Consider the following 18,055-nt stretch of genomic DNA (forward strand, 5'->3'; position numbering starts at 1 on the left):
TGACTAATGCCTATTTTATAATGCAAGCCCACTGAGATACAATGCCGCAGTTTTGACATGAATACAACTCATAAACTACAAGCACCATCTTTTAACGTCTTTTGGTATGACGCGGCCGGGGATCGAACCCCCGACCTTTCGCTCGCCGAACAGAAGCTCTACCTATAGACTACGGAGGCGGTCAGACAACTAATACAATATGTCTGAGCCAATAGGGTGTAATAGGAATATTACAGTCAATTTTATCTTCCGGTTGTCTATCTTAAGATGATGAGAATAACCATTACGAGTAATCTATTGTCGTCCTGTTCGTCCAGGGTTGCTACTATTTACAACGTTTTACTGCTATATGACCCTTATCACGACGCCAGCATGGATGGAGAATAACGTTAATTGAAGGATGAGGTAAAAGAACAACCTGTGACGATTGCATTGAACAGAAGAGGATATAGATAATGCAATCAGCATCACATTAAGCACACTTTAGGTCTTCCCATATTTTATTGTCAAGATTAACCTTTTGGATTTATTCGATGATCACGTGAATACGTACATTACCATTTATGTTCAAATCCCCAGTGGTGAATCGGAAGTCAATCAATGTTGGGTGTGTCAATATGGAGAATAAAAACAAAGTAGCATGCTAAGAACGTGTCTTTGTTGCATGGTTGATATGTGCATAAACATCTCTGTATTGACAGATTGAACCATATACAACGTCCAGTCAGTGTAGTAATGCAGACCTGACTAGTGCCATGCAGGGTCACACAACTTTAAAACGTTGTAAATAGTAGCGCTCCCGGATGAACAGGAAAACAATATATTTCTCGTGATGTTTTATAGATTTTTCTCCGGTCTCCTAAGTACAAAAAACAAAATATGGCAAATTGTTTTGAACTGTTTGTGAACAGCGTCGCGTGACTTTCGAAACGTGTGTCAAAATAATGGCACGTCATTATGTGTTTTCCAATTTGTTTGCTCAACAAATAGTTTTGCCATTGTACACAGGAATCCGGAGAGACACATTAAATATTGCCTGTCATGTGCACTGCCAACCTCGCTGTCCTATTAAACATAACGTTCATTTTAATTCCCTAATTCTTGCTACGATACTCTAGCCATGTATATCCTAAAAATATTGCGCCATTGTATGCAGCGAATAGAACAATGGGTCTCTCAAAAAAAGGAGAAAAATCAATCATTGTTTACATTTCAAACAAGTGCAGTTTTCCGGGAACAGCTTTCATTTTCACACCAAATATATTTCGCTTGAGTTTATCTAGACTGTTTGTATTGGTGACAAAGACCATTGAATATCATTTTGATTCTAAACCGTATGAGGAATTCAGGGATGCGTGTATCGCAGCTGTGTTTAAATATACGTGATGTCATAGGCGCCTCCAAACCGGCATAGACTGTCATTTTGTAAACATTGTCCAATGTGGCGGAAAGTGTTCCCAAACATTCTAAACGATACTAGATTTATCGGCGTCGTGATCACTGGTGATTTGATAATAAATAAACATACAGTTGTGGCCACTACTGTGCTATTTTTGAAACTGAGATTGTGTATGTACGTGTAATTCGACTTCAAAGTGAGGGACCCGAGAAGATTCCGGGGTAGAATAGGTCTTCAGCAGCCCATGCTTGCCGTAAAAGGTGACTATGCTTGTCGTAAAACGCGACTAACGGGATCGGGTGGTCAGACTCGCTGACTTGGTTGATGCATGTCATCGATCCCAATTGGGTGGATCGATGTTCATGATATCAATCACTGGATTGTCTGGTCCAGACTCGATTATTTACAGACCGCTGTCATATAGCTGAAATATTGCTGAGTGCGGCGTTAAACAACAAACTAACCAAATCAAAGTGAGGATTGAAGAGGAGGGACATATATGTCCCTGTGGCATCAAGGGGGGTAATGCGAATACAGGAATGCAATTAAGTGTTTTAATGAGACCTTGTGTGAAAAAGAAATGTTTATTTATTGTCCTATATTGCCGATCCTCAGGCGCAAGGGAGACAGCTCAGAGAAATGTTCAACTCGGGGCTTCCCCATGAAAAGTAACGACACTTTTTGAAATTTGTTGTAAAATGAACGGGTCATGTGAGCAGCAAATAAACCAATCACGTCACAGAATTTATCAATGGGTGAACTAAGGGTTAGCATAGACACCCATCTCAATATGTTCTAGAATAGCGTGATCATACTCAGCCAAGCCGATACGACCTTACCTCTAACTAATCATGGTCACGTTTTGTGGCTGACATGATGCAGACGTCAAATTGGGTTTTTGTTTATTTATTAAACAAGTTCATAATACGCACTAGAATCAATGCATATGCCGTTACCGCTGATGACTGGATGTCCACAGGCATGAAATAGTGCTTGAATAGACATAGAAATTACACATACACACATATATAGTTGCTTTATACATATAAGTTGTAAAATATCAGATAACATAGTCCTCCTAGTGTGCAAGAAGTCACTCCGATCTATTTTACTTGATGAAGTGAGAGCCTTTTCATGAACAATGTCACCGGACAACGTCCACTTGCTTTACATGTGCTTCATGTGACTTCCCGTTTTCAAAATGAACATACAGCTGAAAAAAACAACTACCTGTATGCTTTGCACTTTCTGCAAATGAAATACTAGTATGTCACTTACTGCGAAAGATGTGTTTGTAACACCTTGATATAACTAATTAGAAGAAAGGTCTGTATCATGCATGATAAATGTCATCTTGTGATCTGAGTCTGATTATAAGGTACCTAGTGAGGACAGATTGATGCAGACTACACCCTACGCTAGGCACTGTAATATATAATATACACACTCCTGACATACATCAGTGCACTCAGTGACGTTTAACTGTTTACCTCATCAGACATTAACCAAATACATGGTCACACTTGGAAAAAACTAGGGGTTAGCATAGTCGTCCATCTCAATGTTGTAATAATCCTTCACTCCACGTTCTGTAGGCTGTGTTTCAAATCGCTCGTACATGGTGTCAGGTGTTGTCACATTGCTCCGGTCCAACCCTTCATAGATGGAGCCACCATCTGTTTGAGTTGACACAGACTTTTGACAAGTATCTCTAGGTTTATAGTTGGACTCCCTTTGTTTTCTGTAAAGACAAGCACACTTGTGTAATACAATTTTTTTCCGGAGTATAGCAACAACAGGTTTCCCTAGACCACAATATGAAAGTTGTTTAACATAATCTTAAAGATCTAACCCAAGTTTTTCAGATATGTAATCTAGTGCGGGGATTACAAGGGGTAATATTTGAGGTTTCGTGACAAGTAGTTATGTTGCGGTACGTATCAAATAAACACAACGTGAAACTAGTAAGTCAGTCTGATTGAGATCAACACTTATTAATAATATGGATAATCATGAACCTTATCAGCAACACAACCACCACGATAATGACAGCAACAAGGATCGCCACCATCACCCATCCGGCAATGAGGGAACCTGAAATTGAACACCATACGTAAGATAGCATTTGTATCCCTTTCAGATGCGTACAGATATTCCATATATTGGCGTTTTACTGACATTATGACTTTGATATCGATGGATCGATATCGATGGATACATTGTCAGTTTCCTTGCGATACTTGCAACACTGAGTACGTTGTGAAACACTAACCACAGCTTAGACACCCGCAACTGGTCTCAACTGTAAAATATGTGTTTAGAACCCAAACCCAAAGCTAATCCCGTTTCTCGTCCCATAATTTAAACGTGTTTAGATGCCTGAACATACTTATGCCCTAACTTGGTATCGTTGCTCTGCGATGGTGTAGAATGCAAATAGTCAATAGATTGAAATATTACAATGGGGCATCATCAACACCCAGAGCTGTCACGGGAAACCATGTCAGTTTCCTCTCTTCAATTTACAACTTTTGCATGCTGTCGTATCTAATGCTACCATCACACCAAAGTAGTTCTATCCCGTTCTACTCCGTTCTAAACACAATACTAGAACGGGCTGTGATCACGGCAGAGCGCGTAGTTTCGCATACAGTACGATGCTAGTTCGTTCATAAGCAGTCCTCAATACGTCTATCTCGTTCGTAGCCAGTCTGCAGTCCGTTTGTATCCAGTTCAGATCGTGTAAAAGTGCCCGTTCACCTCATCCCGACAACGTTTCGAAGCAGTTCGAGCACGTCCGTAGCCGTTCTGAACCCGTTCTTAACCAGTTCTAACTAATTCTTAACCCGACCAACTCGTTCGCAGTACGTCCTCATCTCGTCCCAAGTGCGTGTTTATTCGCGTCCTGGCCCGACTCCTATGGATACCGAGCGCGTTGTAGTCAGTCTTGATTCAAGTTCAGGAATCCGAGCTGTACACATCATGCCGCCAAAGAGAAGTCGTCCCGGTCGGTGTGCACAGGTACTGAAATGTATGTCCGACTGCACCACGTCGTAACACGTCCCTAGTAGGTTCGAAGTACGGCAATTCCGTTCATAATGCGTCTTTCTCGTTTTGAGTACGTTGTCAATCAGACTCATGAAGTTCGTAAAAAGACTGTCAATAGTTGCTACAACGTCCACTACGTTCATACACAGTTGGAGCCCGTTCGACAAAAGTTTTACGAACGTATTGAGAACTAGTGTGGTGTGATGGGGGTATACTGGACGGGTCACACCAAAGTACGTTGAAAGACGGTACTTGTTACTTTGTCTGGCGCTCGGCATTGAGGCGATACAAGAAGGATTGGTCGGCCTTTAATATTATGTACGCCTCTTTGAATCTGAGTTTCGGGGAGGCACGGGTGTTCCAGTCGTCTAAGGCGCCGCGATTCGCTGTGCAGAGTTGCGTCCCTAGGGCAAGCCAGAAACCTATGATTGTGGGTTCGAATCCCGGTTGCCCCGATTATGTTTCTAGCTTTGTCAGCAACATACCTGTGCTCGTGGGGTAAACGTCTGAGACCTGCATCACTTCGGGCTTTCCTCCCACATTAGGCTGACACGCCGACGTGTAACTGGAATACTGTTAAAAGCGGCGTTAAACCCAACTCACTCACTGAGTTTCGGATTTCACATACATCTATATATCTCATTCTCAGAAAGCCGACTGTTTAGTACCACGAATCACACGATGATTTGTTTTACCTGTGACAGACGTTTGTTCAGCTGGCACTGTCTCTCTGCTACCCTCACTGATAGATGACGTCCATGGCAGCGTTGATGTCCTTATTGATGTCTGAGTCGTTGTTACAGTTGTTGTTGGAACCTTTGTAAACTTTGCTGTATATGTTATTGTGGTCGTAGGTAATCGTCGTGTAGATGCAGTTACTGAGGAAGGTTGAGAGGTGTACACATAGATGGAGGAATCAGGTGGAAATGAACTCTTCACTGTTGGAAGTGCCTTTGTTTGATTATTTGGACATTTCATCAACAGGCTTGATGCTATAAAGAAAAGTGAAAATATACTGCCAAGTTGATTTTTTTCTCTCTTTTTCTTAATGTTCTATTTTTATGTTACAAAGCAATTACCTTTTGTCGTTCTTGTGTGTCATTCTAACATTCTGATTACTTTCTTTTTGTATTAAAACCAGCTTACTCAATCAATCGCATTATGTCGCATTTGTACTGATTGATAAACCATTACTTCCTTTGTTTTTGTACTGACAAGAGATGGCTCATGGTTATCACGTGTTTCTTCATCGGGAATATTATAGACTGGAATAAATATATGTGACTATTGTGCAATTGTATCATCCTATCACAATGAAAAACTCAAACTGGACGCCATTTATCGCAATCAATAACATTAAAAGTTTGGGTGCAGGAGGAATAAAAGGCGGGGTCGTCACTCTCACCGCCACATGTACTTTTCCCTAAGGGGAATAATTCTGACTGTAACTCCGTGAATTACATGTACCCCCAGTGTGTGTGTGCATGTTAAGATTTATATCATCTCGACATTGAAATCCTGCGTCTACCTCCAAACACGAAATCATTTTATCGCTAAAGCAATACGTGTGGTATTCCCTCTCGCTTACATGGAACGACTGCACTGGCAATGATTTCCTCTGTTTTACACTTGTTCTTTATCTTCTTGTCCCATTTATGATCTATATAATGTGATGTACAGACATTATTGCAGTGAATACGTATACCTACCGCTTGTGGCTAACTCTACCTCCACACAGTTCCTGACATCTGCAGTTTTGCAGGCAAAGGAAACCACCCAGGTACCTGGATACAAAAATATATCTGTCCTGGGAGTCTGTGTACAGTCTATTGTAGCACCATTTGGCAGTGTCAGTGTTCCTCCACAGATTGCTGTAGTGTCAGTCAAGGGGGCGCGTGTAAAATACACTGACGATGCTGTACCTGTGATAGCCATGCTACAGTCACACCGCTGTACATCACCTGCTGGAGACCCGTGTAGGTAGAAGTGACGGGCCGTGGTGGAACCTCCTTTACACATCTCTACAACTGCAACAAATGTTGGTAGTACATAAACGTTTGAATATGTTATAACTACGATAAAAGCGAAGGAAGGCGATTCTTCTTAATAATCTTACTCATTGACATCAATCAGCGATCTTATCACAATTCTAATTACCATAGCGCCTCTGTTACAGAAGTGCCTTGCAATTACCATTAATGTGGTGAAATATCAGTATCATTACGCATTTAAATAGTTGGGTTATTACCTTCCAATGCCGAATTTCCTCCACATGCTCCCACTGTAATAGACACACCAAATAATAATTATGTCCATCTTAATATTATTATATGACGTACGAGGGCACATTTTATCATACCCGTGAAGATCTGGGTAGGGAATAGGTCATACCCATAATACTACGTTGTACAAATCAGAATATTATTGAGTGCATCAGATTTAATGCATTGATTTGCCAATGATTTGTAATTTTACATGATCACATTCTACATTTTATGTATGTCACAGTTGTATTTGTTATTAATGTACGTTATTTGCCATTAACACGTCCCATTTTAATTCTGGAAACCCAAAAGTCCAGAAACTCTACGCTCTTTGCCCAGTCTCGGTTAAAGGTATTTACAAAATTAAACATGCCGTTTTCATGGGAACATACCAAGGAAGAAAAAATGAAAAAAAAATTGTTTAAAAACTCAATATTTAGACTATGTCGCCCATGGGCCTGCCCATGGGCGAAGTCTGGCCCATGGGTAGGCCCATGGGCAGGCCCATGGGCAAGATGTTCCTTTACTTAAAACTCATGTTTTTGTTTCGCAAATACATTTAATGTATTCATTCAAGTATCATGACACAAAATGTAATTCATTTTAACTTAATTCAACGATTTTATAACGATATTGAAATATTTCGCTCATGGGCGAGAAAAAGGTTTGGCCCATGGGCGAGAATATGTTCCTGTACTTAAAACTCATGATTTTGTTTCGCAAATACATTAAATGTATTTATTGAAGTATCATGACACAAAATTTAACTCATTTTAACTTATTTCAACGATTTTATAGCGATATTGAAATATTTCGCCCATGGGCGAGAAAAAGGTTTGGCCCATGGGTAGGCCCATGGGCAGGCCCATGGGCGAGAATATGTTCCTTTACTTAAAACTCATGTTTTTGATTCGCAAATACATTTAATGTATTCATTCAAGTATCATGACACAATATTTAACTCATTTTAACTTAATTCAACGATTTTATAGCGATATTGAAATATTTCGCCCATGGGCGAGAAAAAGGTTTGGCCAATGGGCGAGAATATGTTCCTGTACTTAAAACTCATGATTTTGTTTCGCAAATACATTAAATGTATTTATTGAAGTATCATGACACAAAATTTAACTCATTTTAACTTAATTCAACGATTTTATAGCGATATTCAAATATTTCGCCCATGGGCGAGAATATGTTCCTGTACTTAAAACTCATGATTTTGTTTCGCAAATACATTAAATGTATTTATTGAAGTATCATGACACAAAATTTAACTCATTTTAACTTAATTCAACGATTTTATAGCGATATTGAAATATTTCGCCCATGGGCGAGAAAAAGGTTTGGCCCATTGGTAGGCCCATGGGTAGGCCCATGGGCAGGCCCATGGGCGAGAATATGTTCCTTTACTTAAAACTCATGTTTTTGTTTCGCAAATACATTTAATGTATTCATTTAAGTATCATGACACAAAATTTAACTCTTTTTAACTTAATTCAACGATTTTATAGCGATATTGAAATATTTCGCCCATGGGCGAGAAAAAGGTTTGGCCCATGGGCGAGTATATGTTCCTGTACTTAAAACTCATGATTTTGTTTCGCAAATACATTAAATGTATTTATTGAAGTATCATGACACAAAATTTAACTCATTTTAACTTAATTCAACGATTTATAGCGATATTGAAATATTTCGCCCATGGGCGAGAAAAGGGTTTGGCCCATGGGCGAGAATATTTTCCTGTACTTAAAACTTATGTTTTTGTTTCGTAAATACATGCAGGAGTTCTAACTATTTTCATGGCACATAATGTAACACAATTTTACTCAATTCAGCTATTTTACAGATTTATTGAAATATTTCGCCCATGGGCGAGAAAAGGTTTTGCCTTCGAAATCCTTGATTATTATATCATGCCAGAGTTTTGAAATTCAGTGACAATGCTGTTGAACAGTAGAATCTGATTGACGTATTTTGCAGAACCTGTTTGACACTATGGGTTCCAGGACCACTAACACTCTGAGCTGAAAAAGTTTGGTCCTAACCGCACCCAACATCTTTAATGAACCCGGCCTTATCTCTCAAAACGTTTTGGCAGTTTATCATACGAATTCATGTGCGTGTACAACATTAAATTTTAGTTAGTTTCTATTTCATTTCCCATTTTATGACCCGTTGATACATCACACTGGGCAATTACGTGACAGGTACGCGTGCGCGTATTTTAATGGAAAGAAACTATTCGTCTTTTATTGCATAACGTTTGGCTGAATATCTTACATTCTAACGAAAACTCGAAATAATTATTTAATTACAAGCAGTGTCGACCTGACCAGTAGGAATTATGTTTCAATGCGATTGAGGAAAACGTGAGTGAATATTGTGACACTAAAGCAACTTTTAACTGCATTGTAACTTTTGGTATGAAAATGGTAATAGTTAAGAAAAACGTAACAGCCTTCTTATGATAATTCTCATATTCTCATTAGTACGTTGTGTCTAATTACAGTGTCGGCCTTATTTACAGGTGATTCTACAATACTTGTTGTCGGTCAATTACAATCTGCCACACCACGCGTGAATAAACAGTTATGCAGGTGTTGCTGTGGGCAAATACCTAGCCTGTACATGTATATTTTTGTGGATACATGTATTACATATTTTCGTTGATATGTGGATATATTAAACACCAAGACACAAAAAGTTTATGAAAGATGAATTTGTGCCTTGATATATATATTCAACGCGAACGAAGCTTGTATTTTCTCCGCGATCCTGATGTGTATCATCGTTTAATTGGTCATTCATTAAAAGTATGTTGTGAGGCGATATCAAAGGAGCCGCTCAATATAGGCAGTGTCGTCCGTTTCGCGTGAACTACCACCCTACCCTGTCAGTAAGAGTTATGTCATCGGTACACAAATATATTTGGTGCGATGTCAGTGTGGAAGGAGTTTGAATTACGTCCGCCAGTGGCCACAGAAAGTATAGTACCAATCAACAAGGCCAATGCCGTACTAATAACCTAGTGACTCGCGTAACAACGGCTGTCAATATGTCTGCTACATCTACCATACCATCATCCCTGTCACAACTGGCGTATTAACGGCTTATTCAAAATATTAATTGTAGAAATGTCCTTACCAGACTAACGTACGTCGTATTCAGTCCTCAACTGGATGTTACATTCCTTACATCAGTTAACAGCCCTGTTTGTGAAAATATTTACTAGACATAAGATTTAAAGACTAATAAAATCAATTGTAAGACCGCATAGACCATAAAACCGAATAAAATATGTCTTGGTATCATCTCTTGTGTATTAGATGATGGCAATGACCGGAAATATTATAACGTTAGAAGAAGAAGAAGAAGAAGAAGAAAATTATTTTATTTTCGTGTCACACACTGTACAGCAGTGACAATAAAAATACATAAATAGTGTGTACAGTGTCCGGCCATTATGGCCTACGAGACACGCAGGACGTCACATACATATAAGTAAAAATGAGAAATATCACAGCACATACATATACATAAAAATGAGTTATCACCAGTTATCACAGTACATACATATACATAAAAATGAGTTATCACCAGTTATCACCGGTTATCGCCAGTTATCAGAACATTCTGATACTAAGATACATGGAACTAGGCTGGTAGAGACGAAAGACACAGTTGTCTTCGCTCATACATGTGGTGAAGAAGCGCGGCTAGGGGTCTGACCACCTTATTGTTCCGCATAAAGAACACGGTCTGGTCGGCAGCGGACATCTGTATAAAGTTTGGATTTGATTGAGAAGCTAAATTCCATAAATCATAGCGTAAATCTGTATAGAGAGAACATTCAGCAAAAAAGTGTATTTCATCCTCAACAGCATTGCAATTACAGAATTTACACATACGTTCAATAAGCGGTGTTTTCGGGCGGGTGAATCTTCCTAATTCTATTTCTAATGGCAATGAGCCGCAGCGAAACTTACTTAATATACTGCGCTGACATCTGTTCATCAATAAACTGACATGGGGTTCTACTGATAAAGAATCTTTAAATAATCTGTATGTACGTAACTTATTACCATTTACCTGGCCCGTATCGTTCCAGAGTCCATGTAACCAATCAGAATGGTCTAAGGATAACAGACATACTTTAGACAAGTTAAACTCTTCAGTAGAAATATTATTTAGATCATAAATTGGTAAATGTAAACTGACAAAGTAGTTGAAAACTGTATTATTCCAGGATCTACGGAATTTTACTGACCATCTGCAAATAATACTCAGCATTCGGGATTGATCTGCAGCATGCAAACTGCGCCAGAACCGAAGAATTTCAATCTTTTGTTTTGTAAATGAGGATGTCCAGCCCATTTCACCACGGACAGCCAAATTTGGAGTCTTTCTACCGACTGCTAAGAAAAATCTACACGCTCGGTTTTGGACAGCATTTATACAGCTAAATTCCTTAGTTCCCCAAATTGCCGATCCATAAGATAAGATAGGCTGGACCAAGTTATTGTACAAAGTTGTAAAAATGTTATAAGCTAAACCACCAACTGCTTTGAATTTACAAATTATAACACCAAGTGCCCTATTTGCAGATTTAGCTATTTCTTTAACTGTAAAATTCAAATCAAGATGTTCCTGTAGCCAGACACCTAGGTATTTATAAGCGTGAGTACTTTCAACCTGGTCAGACCCAATTGTAAACACAAAATCGGACATTTTAATGTAACTGGGACGATAGTGCACAACTTTAGTTTTCTTGATGTTGACAAGTAAGCGCCAACGTGCGCACCAGTTTGCTACACAGTCTAACATCCGCTGTAAAGAGTGCTCGTCAGGTGCTACGAGAGCAACATCGTCAGCATACATTAGGATACTCAGCATGTCAGTGTCCAGGTGGATACCACAGTGTAAGCTATTAATTTCAGCAGCTAAATCATTTATAAATACAGAGAACAAAGTTGGTGATAAAACACACCCTTGGCGTACACCTGAGTCAACTGGAAAGCGGTCTGTGTGGTGATCATTTACTCTAACACATGACCAAGTATCGTCATACATTGCCTGGACTGCTTGAAGAAAATTACCGTTAACACCAATTTTCATTTCGTTTTTCGTTAGATTAAGAAGGAGAAACATTAAAGTGTTTTACAATACTTGGAAACATGAGCAATAAGATGTAGCAACATAAACATGCATGGAATAGGGAAAAAGGATGAAAACAAATTGAAAAGGATTTTAATATAAAATTATCGAACTAAATAACTTGCCTGAACAGAAAGGGTACCCAAACTTGTTTGACAGTTATTCGTGTGTTGTAGACTGTCGAATGGGACACATGTGTGTACGTAGGGTAGGCATATCTATTGCAAGTTTTAGTACTCATACACTTTCTCTTTTTGTGTTTTGTTTGTTTGTTAGTTGTATAACGCCACACTTAGCAATATTTCAGCTGTATGACGGCGGTCTGTAAATAATCGAGTCTGGACCAGACAATCCAGTGATTGACATCATGTGCATCGATCCACGCAATTGGGATACGATGACATGCATCAACCAAGTCAGCGAGCCTGACCACCCGATCCCGGTAGTCGCTTCTTACGACAAGCGCTGTCGCCCTTTTACGCCAAGAATGGTTTGTTGAAGATCTTCACCATTGTTCACGGGTCTATTGAATGCAGGGATTTGTGTAAAGTCATTCAGACAGCATACAATGCCAACTAAAAAATTATACTCAGTGTCTCCGCAAAGTAATATAGTACGGTACTTAGAGTACATGTGAGATTATACTCAGATTAGGGAGATGTTTTATCCGTATAACGTGTTATTATTCTACCTAACAATGTATTTAATGAAATGAATGCAAAACAAACTCAACGGCTAAAAGGTTTCATTGAAAAAACTACCCGTAGTCTTGACTAATAAAACAACTGCAACCCGACACAGATTAAACGCACTTACAAACACAATCATAATCTGGTTAGTCTGTATCACTCAACGAGGCCGCTTACTTTGCCCACAGTATGAAAGTATTGGGCAGTTCAGTAATTAGGAGCCAAAACCAGGCAGGTACGCTGGTCACACTTGACTGGTCTGACTGATGATTAGGTCGTCTGACAATTGTGAGTGAACCATAGCAAGAAGTATCTGCGAAACTATTTGCTCCTTTTATGGGACCGATTAGTTTTATGACCATGGGCCTCGGCACAAGCGTGGTGTTGGAAGACAAGTTATACATGTACATCCGATATGGTGACTGTTTTTCGCTATTCATATTCTAAATACATTCATAATACCACAACATTTTAGTACTCCTTGAAACTTTACAATCACTTCAATATGTACAATAGATTGAACGAGAACACTTGATATATTGCAGATTATTAAATCATTGTCTCTATTATCAGCCGCTACGTTTGTATCGTTTGCATTGTACAAAGAAATATTTTATCTGTCCTTTTGCAGATTTAGCCTCAGAATGTGCTCATTCGAATTAGGAACGAAAATAATTGCTTATCATGAGTATATATGATACAGTTAAAAGTTACTTGTACACTGTAGACGTATTCACTTTAAAGTCGCATACGACCTTCGCGAGCGAGTTGAATGATCCAGGTTAATTGGAACGAAGTCTAGAGAGGGTTATACAGTTTTGTATTTGGTAATGTGTAGGTTTGTTAAATATAATTTTTTTCATTCCTTTTATTTCAATATGTAAAAACATAACTATGCGCTTAAAAACAGAGCTGACTTGATGGGAGATAGCCACCTCAGATTGTCTGTTGGACACGGTTTAACCTTACTGTGTCCTCACCCTGGTTGTTGTTACCGTTGTTATAAGGGATTAAGAGCTACGGCTCATTGCATTTTTGGTTACAGTCTGTATCACTAAAGTGGACATGTGCAGGTGAACTCTGTTCAATTAGTATATGAAATGCCCCAAAATGTGAACTCCAGACAATAATAACCTGAGGGTAAATCCACGTGCGTCTGCCTTTCCCCTCGTTCACCTTCGAAATCCTTGATTATTATATCATGCCAGAGTTCTGAAATTCAGTGACAATGTTGCTGAACAATAGAATCTGATGGACGTTTTGTGCAGAACCTGTTTGACACTATGGGTTCCAGGACCACTAACACTCTGAGCTGAAAAAGTTTGGTCCTAACCGCACCCAACATCTACAAGTAATTAACAGTCCCATGCTGAGACCTTTCTCAAAATTCAGACCGGTGGCAGGTTGCCAACAAAGAGAAGAAAATATCGCAACCCCGACACGAGTGTGCTCAGTCAAACAAAGAACTTACGACCGGCAGAAAACAACTCCAGTTGAGTATGCCGATGCTGTATCTCAGCCGTGTTGGCCTGAAAATTTAAACATGCTAATTAAATCCAAATTCCTATAATTATTTTTAATAGAAACCGTATCTTAATTTGTTCTTGCACTGCATCATATCGTGTATTTCATCTGTATATGTGTAATGTGTATATGTATCAATGACTACACTTATACCGCATATTCTGCAACAGACTATAATTAATCACCTTATTATTGTCTCTCCATTTACCATGGCTGACTGCACTAATACCCTTTTAACAGTGGACACCGATATCAGTATACATGTAGGCTTTTTGTTCAAAAAGGAATATGCAGGAAATTATATGTAACAATTAACTGTGTACTAATTACATGTTTGAATGTTATCAGTTTTACGTTCTGAGATACAGTGATGTAAGCATCTTCTAAAATCTTCTAAAAATATAATAAAATACAAAACTCTCTGCCGTAATTTTTTGTGGAAATCATTCGATCAAGTAAAAAATGACTGCGTGACAAGACGAATCAACTATTTATACCCGATAAAAGAAACTGCCGTATTTTAGGAACAGTGCTATAACAAGACATTTGGAATTTCTAACAAGCAGATACATTAGAGACAGTGACTAGACTACAGGTACGTAATCCGTATCAATCAAAGGTGTAAAAAAACTGAAAATCATATCTGTCGGAGACCTACCAAATTACCAAGTTTTATCATTACTATATTTATTACAATGTTAATACTTTAGTGATACATTTTTTAGAGGAGAGGGCATACACACAAGTATATTGCTTCCGTGTGTGAATGCAGGTTGTACTTGGTATCTCAGTTCTCAGTTTCATACCGGTTGTATAACTGAATTTGTATATGGAACCATGCGTACAGCATGACAATTACTTGCTATTCGTCAGTTTACAACACACATAACACGGTCAAAAATTTTAGGCACCGCTTTTGCGAGTTATGAAGTACAGTAATGTTTTATTAAAATCTATTTCAATTTGTTTTCACCATTTTCCCTATTGACAGTCGTTGTTACGTGCGTCACTAGGTAATTAGTACGGATTGACCTTGTTTATTGTTTCTATACTTTGAGGATTTCTGTGACAACTGGCGGACGTAATTCAAACTCCTTCCGCACTGACACCGCATCAAATATATTTGTGTACCGATTACATAACTCTAATGGACAGGGTGGGGTGGTAGTTCACCGGACGACACTGTGTATATTGGGCGGCTCCTTTGATATCTCCTCCAAACATACGTTTATTGAATGACCCCCTTAAACGATAATACACATCTCGATGAATATATCAAGGCACTAATTCATCTTTCATAAACATTTTTTTGTCTTTGTGCTTAATATATCCACATATCAACGAACATTTGTAAAACATGTATCCTAAAAAAAAAAAACATTTTCAGGCTAGGTATTTGCCCACAGCAACACCTGCATAACTGTTTATTCACGCGTGGTGTGGTAGATCGTAATTGACCGAGAGCAGGTATTGTAGAATCACCTGTAAATAAGGCCGACACTGTAATTAGATACAACGTACTAATGAGAATTATCATAAGGAGGCTGTTGTTTTTTCTGAACTGTTACCATTTTCATACCAAAAGTGACAATGCAGTTAAAAGTTGCTTTAGTGTCACAATATTCACTCACGTTTTCCTCAATCGCATTGAAACATAATTCCCACTGGTCAGTTCGAAACCGCATGTAATTAAATAATTATTTCGAGATTTCGTTAGAATGTAAGATATTCAGCCAAACGTTATGCAATAAAATACGAATAGTTTTTTTCATTAAAATACGCGCACGCGTACCTGTATATTGCATACCTGGTGTCACGTAATTGCCCAGTGTGATGTATCAACGGGACATCAAATGGGAAATGAAATAGAAACTAACTAAAATTTAATGTTGTGGAAAATAACTCCAATGAATTGGAGTACACGCACATGATTTCGTATGATAAACTGTCAAAACGTTTTGAGAGGTAAGGCCGGGTTCATTAAAGATCGCTACAATATGTAAAACAGGTGAAATTTGTAGAACTAAAGGAAACATCCAACCAAATGCCCTTTTTAAATAGTAATGTAATGATATAATATAAAGTATATTTCACATGATACAATATACTTTGCAAACAGTTAGTTGATGCTTGAAAGGGACTGACGTAAACATGGACGAAATATTTTAATAACGCCGTAAAATAGTTGAATTAAGTAAAAATGAGTTAAATTTTGTGTCATGATACTTCAATAAATACATTTAATGTATTTGCGAAACAAAATCATGAGTTTTAAGTAAAGGAACATATTCTCGCCCATGGGCCAAACCTTTTTCTCGCCCATGGGCGAAATATTTCAATATCGCTATAAAATAGTTGAAATAAGTTAAAATGAGTTAAATTTTGTGTCATGATACTTCAATAAATACATTTAATGTATTTGCGAAACAAAAACATGAGTTTTAAGTAAAGGAACATATTCTCGCCCATGGGCCTGCCCATGGGCCTACCCATGGGCCAAACCTTTTTCTCGCCCATGGGCGAAATATTTCAATATCGCTATAAAATAGTTGAAATAAGTTAAAATGAGTTAAATTTTGTGTCATGATACTTCAATAAATACATTTAATGTATTTGCGAAACAAAATCATGAGTTTTAAGTAAAGGAACATATTCTCGCCCATGGGCGACATAGTCTAAATATTAAGTTTTTAAACATTTTTTTTTTCATTTTTTCTTCCTTGGTATGTTCCCATGAAAACGGCATGTTTAATTTTGTAAATACCTTTAACCGAGACTGGGCAAAGACCGTAGAGTTTCTGGACTTTTGGGTTTCCAGAATTAAAATGGGACGTGTTCATTTAACATTCTCACACCCGTGAAGATCCTAGTAGAATAGGTCTTCAGCAACCCTTGTATATTTGCTTCAAAAGGCGACTATCCTTGTCGTAAGAGGCGACCTACGGGATCAGGTGGTCAGGCTCGCTGACTTGGTTGATGCATGCCATCGTATCCGAATTTCGTGAATCGATGCTCATGAAGTCAATCACTGGTCCAGACTCGATTATTTATAGACCACCGACATAGAGCTGGAATGTTGATGCGTGCGGCGTTAAACAAGAACAAACTAGACATGTTGATGATCTCGCATACATATTCTTATTTTTACCTCACGACAATGAAGAAGACACAGACAATATACTTATTATACTAACATACGAAATTCCGTCAACCACAGTACAGCATAAACATCAACACTTTTACAAACAATGAACATTCACCGTGTCAGTAGCACCTCACAGCATATCAGTAATAAAGGAGATATTTCACATTACCTTTCTTAATCATACTTGTCAGGTGAAACAAGCAAATCATGATGCGTGGAATGGTCATACTCGATCTTGAACGTTCGTTTTACCTTCACAGATTATTACAACATGACAACATCAACAGCGATACTGCAGCTATTTCTTCTTCTACTTCCTTGTTGGTGGGACAGATGAACAGTGTGTTTCAACTAGACAGTATAAAAAACTACAACGTACACAAGTCAACCGTGAACGACAAATGCATTGGGCCTTTTAAACGGAAGTATTGGATTTATTTATGGATACAGATCCTAGTGTAGACAACCTAGTGACAATCCTAGCAAATGCAGTGCACTTGTGGGAGGTTAATAGTGTGTATTGGTGTATTCGTATTTATAGTCCAGGAGTGTTGCTACAACATCAGACAGATTACAGTTAGCTATCAACACAATGTGTGATTACGGTGAAGTTTATGATTAGCTAAACAATGATACCTGTACCTGGCTTCTATTCCTAACATGGTTAGTTTATTGTGGTTTCGTTAAGCCCTCTTGAGCTTCGTAATAAATATCAGTCAATCTGTCAAATATACTGACCAATGTATTCGTCAGTTTGTAAAACGATTGAACTTATTTACGCATTTTGTAAATTGCCTTTGTGAATCAACTTGACTGATTTTACACG

The 18,055-nt window shown here is 38.3% G+C and overlaps 1 protein-coding gene across 1 annotated transcript; it reads right to left on the reverse strand.

Annotated features, from left to right (window-relative positions):
* Positions 1–2,068: 2,068 nt before the first annotated feature.
* LOC125373419 lies at positions 2,069–17,573 on the reverse strand. Its single transcript, XM_048384474.1, has 6 exons — positions 17,399–17,573; positions 6,696–6,728; positions 6,157–6,474; positions 5,143–5,439; positions 3,418–3,493; positions 2,069–3,140 (listed from the first exon to the last, which is right to left on the reverse strand). Exons 1-6 carry the CDS (start codon positions 17,454–17,456, stop codon positions 2,933–2,935), a joined length of 990 nt encoding a protein of 329 aa, XP_048240431.1. The 5' UTR covers positions 17,457–17,573; the 3' UTR covers positions 2,069–2,932.
* Between the last annotated feature and the right edge of the window lie 482 nt (positions 17,574–18,055).

Source organism: Haliotis rufescens, unplaced genomic scaffold (assembly GCF_023055435.1).
Source record: "Haliotis rufescens isolate VD_foot unplaced genomic scaffold, xgHalRufe1.0.p SCAF_5, whole genome shotgun sequence".
NCBI lineage: Eukaryota > Metazoa > Mollusca > Gastropoda > Lepetellida > Haliotidae > Haliotis > Haliotis rufescens.

Coding starts and splice junctions, on each gene's coding strand:
- LOC125373419 (XM_048384474.1), bottom strand. CDS start 17,456: ATGACCATTCCACGCATCATGATTTGCTTGTTTCACCTGACAAGTATG. Junction 5,440..6,156: donor GGTAGAGTTAGCCACAAGCG/GTAGGTATACGT, acceptor TTTTCTTTATAG/CATCAAGCCTGTTGATGAAA. Junction 3,141..3,417: donor GTGGTTGTGTTGCTGATAAG/GTTCATGATTAT, acceptor TTGTCTTTACAG/AAAACAAAGGGAGTCCAACT.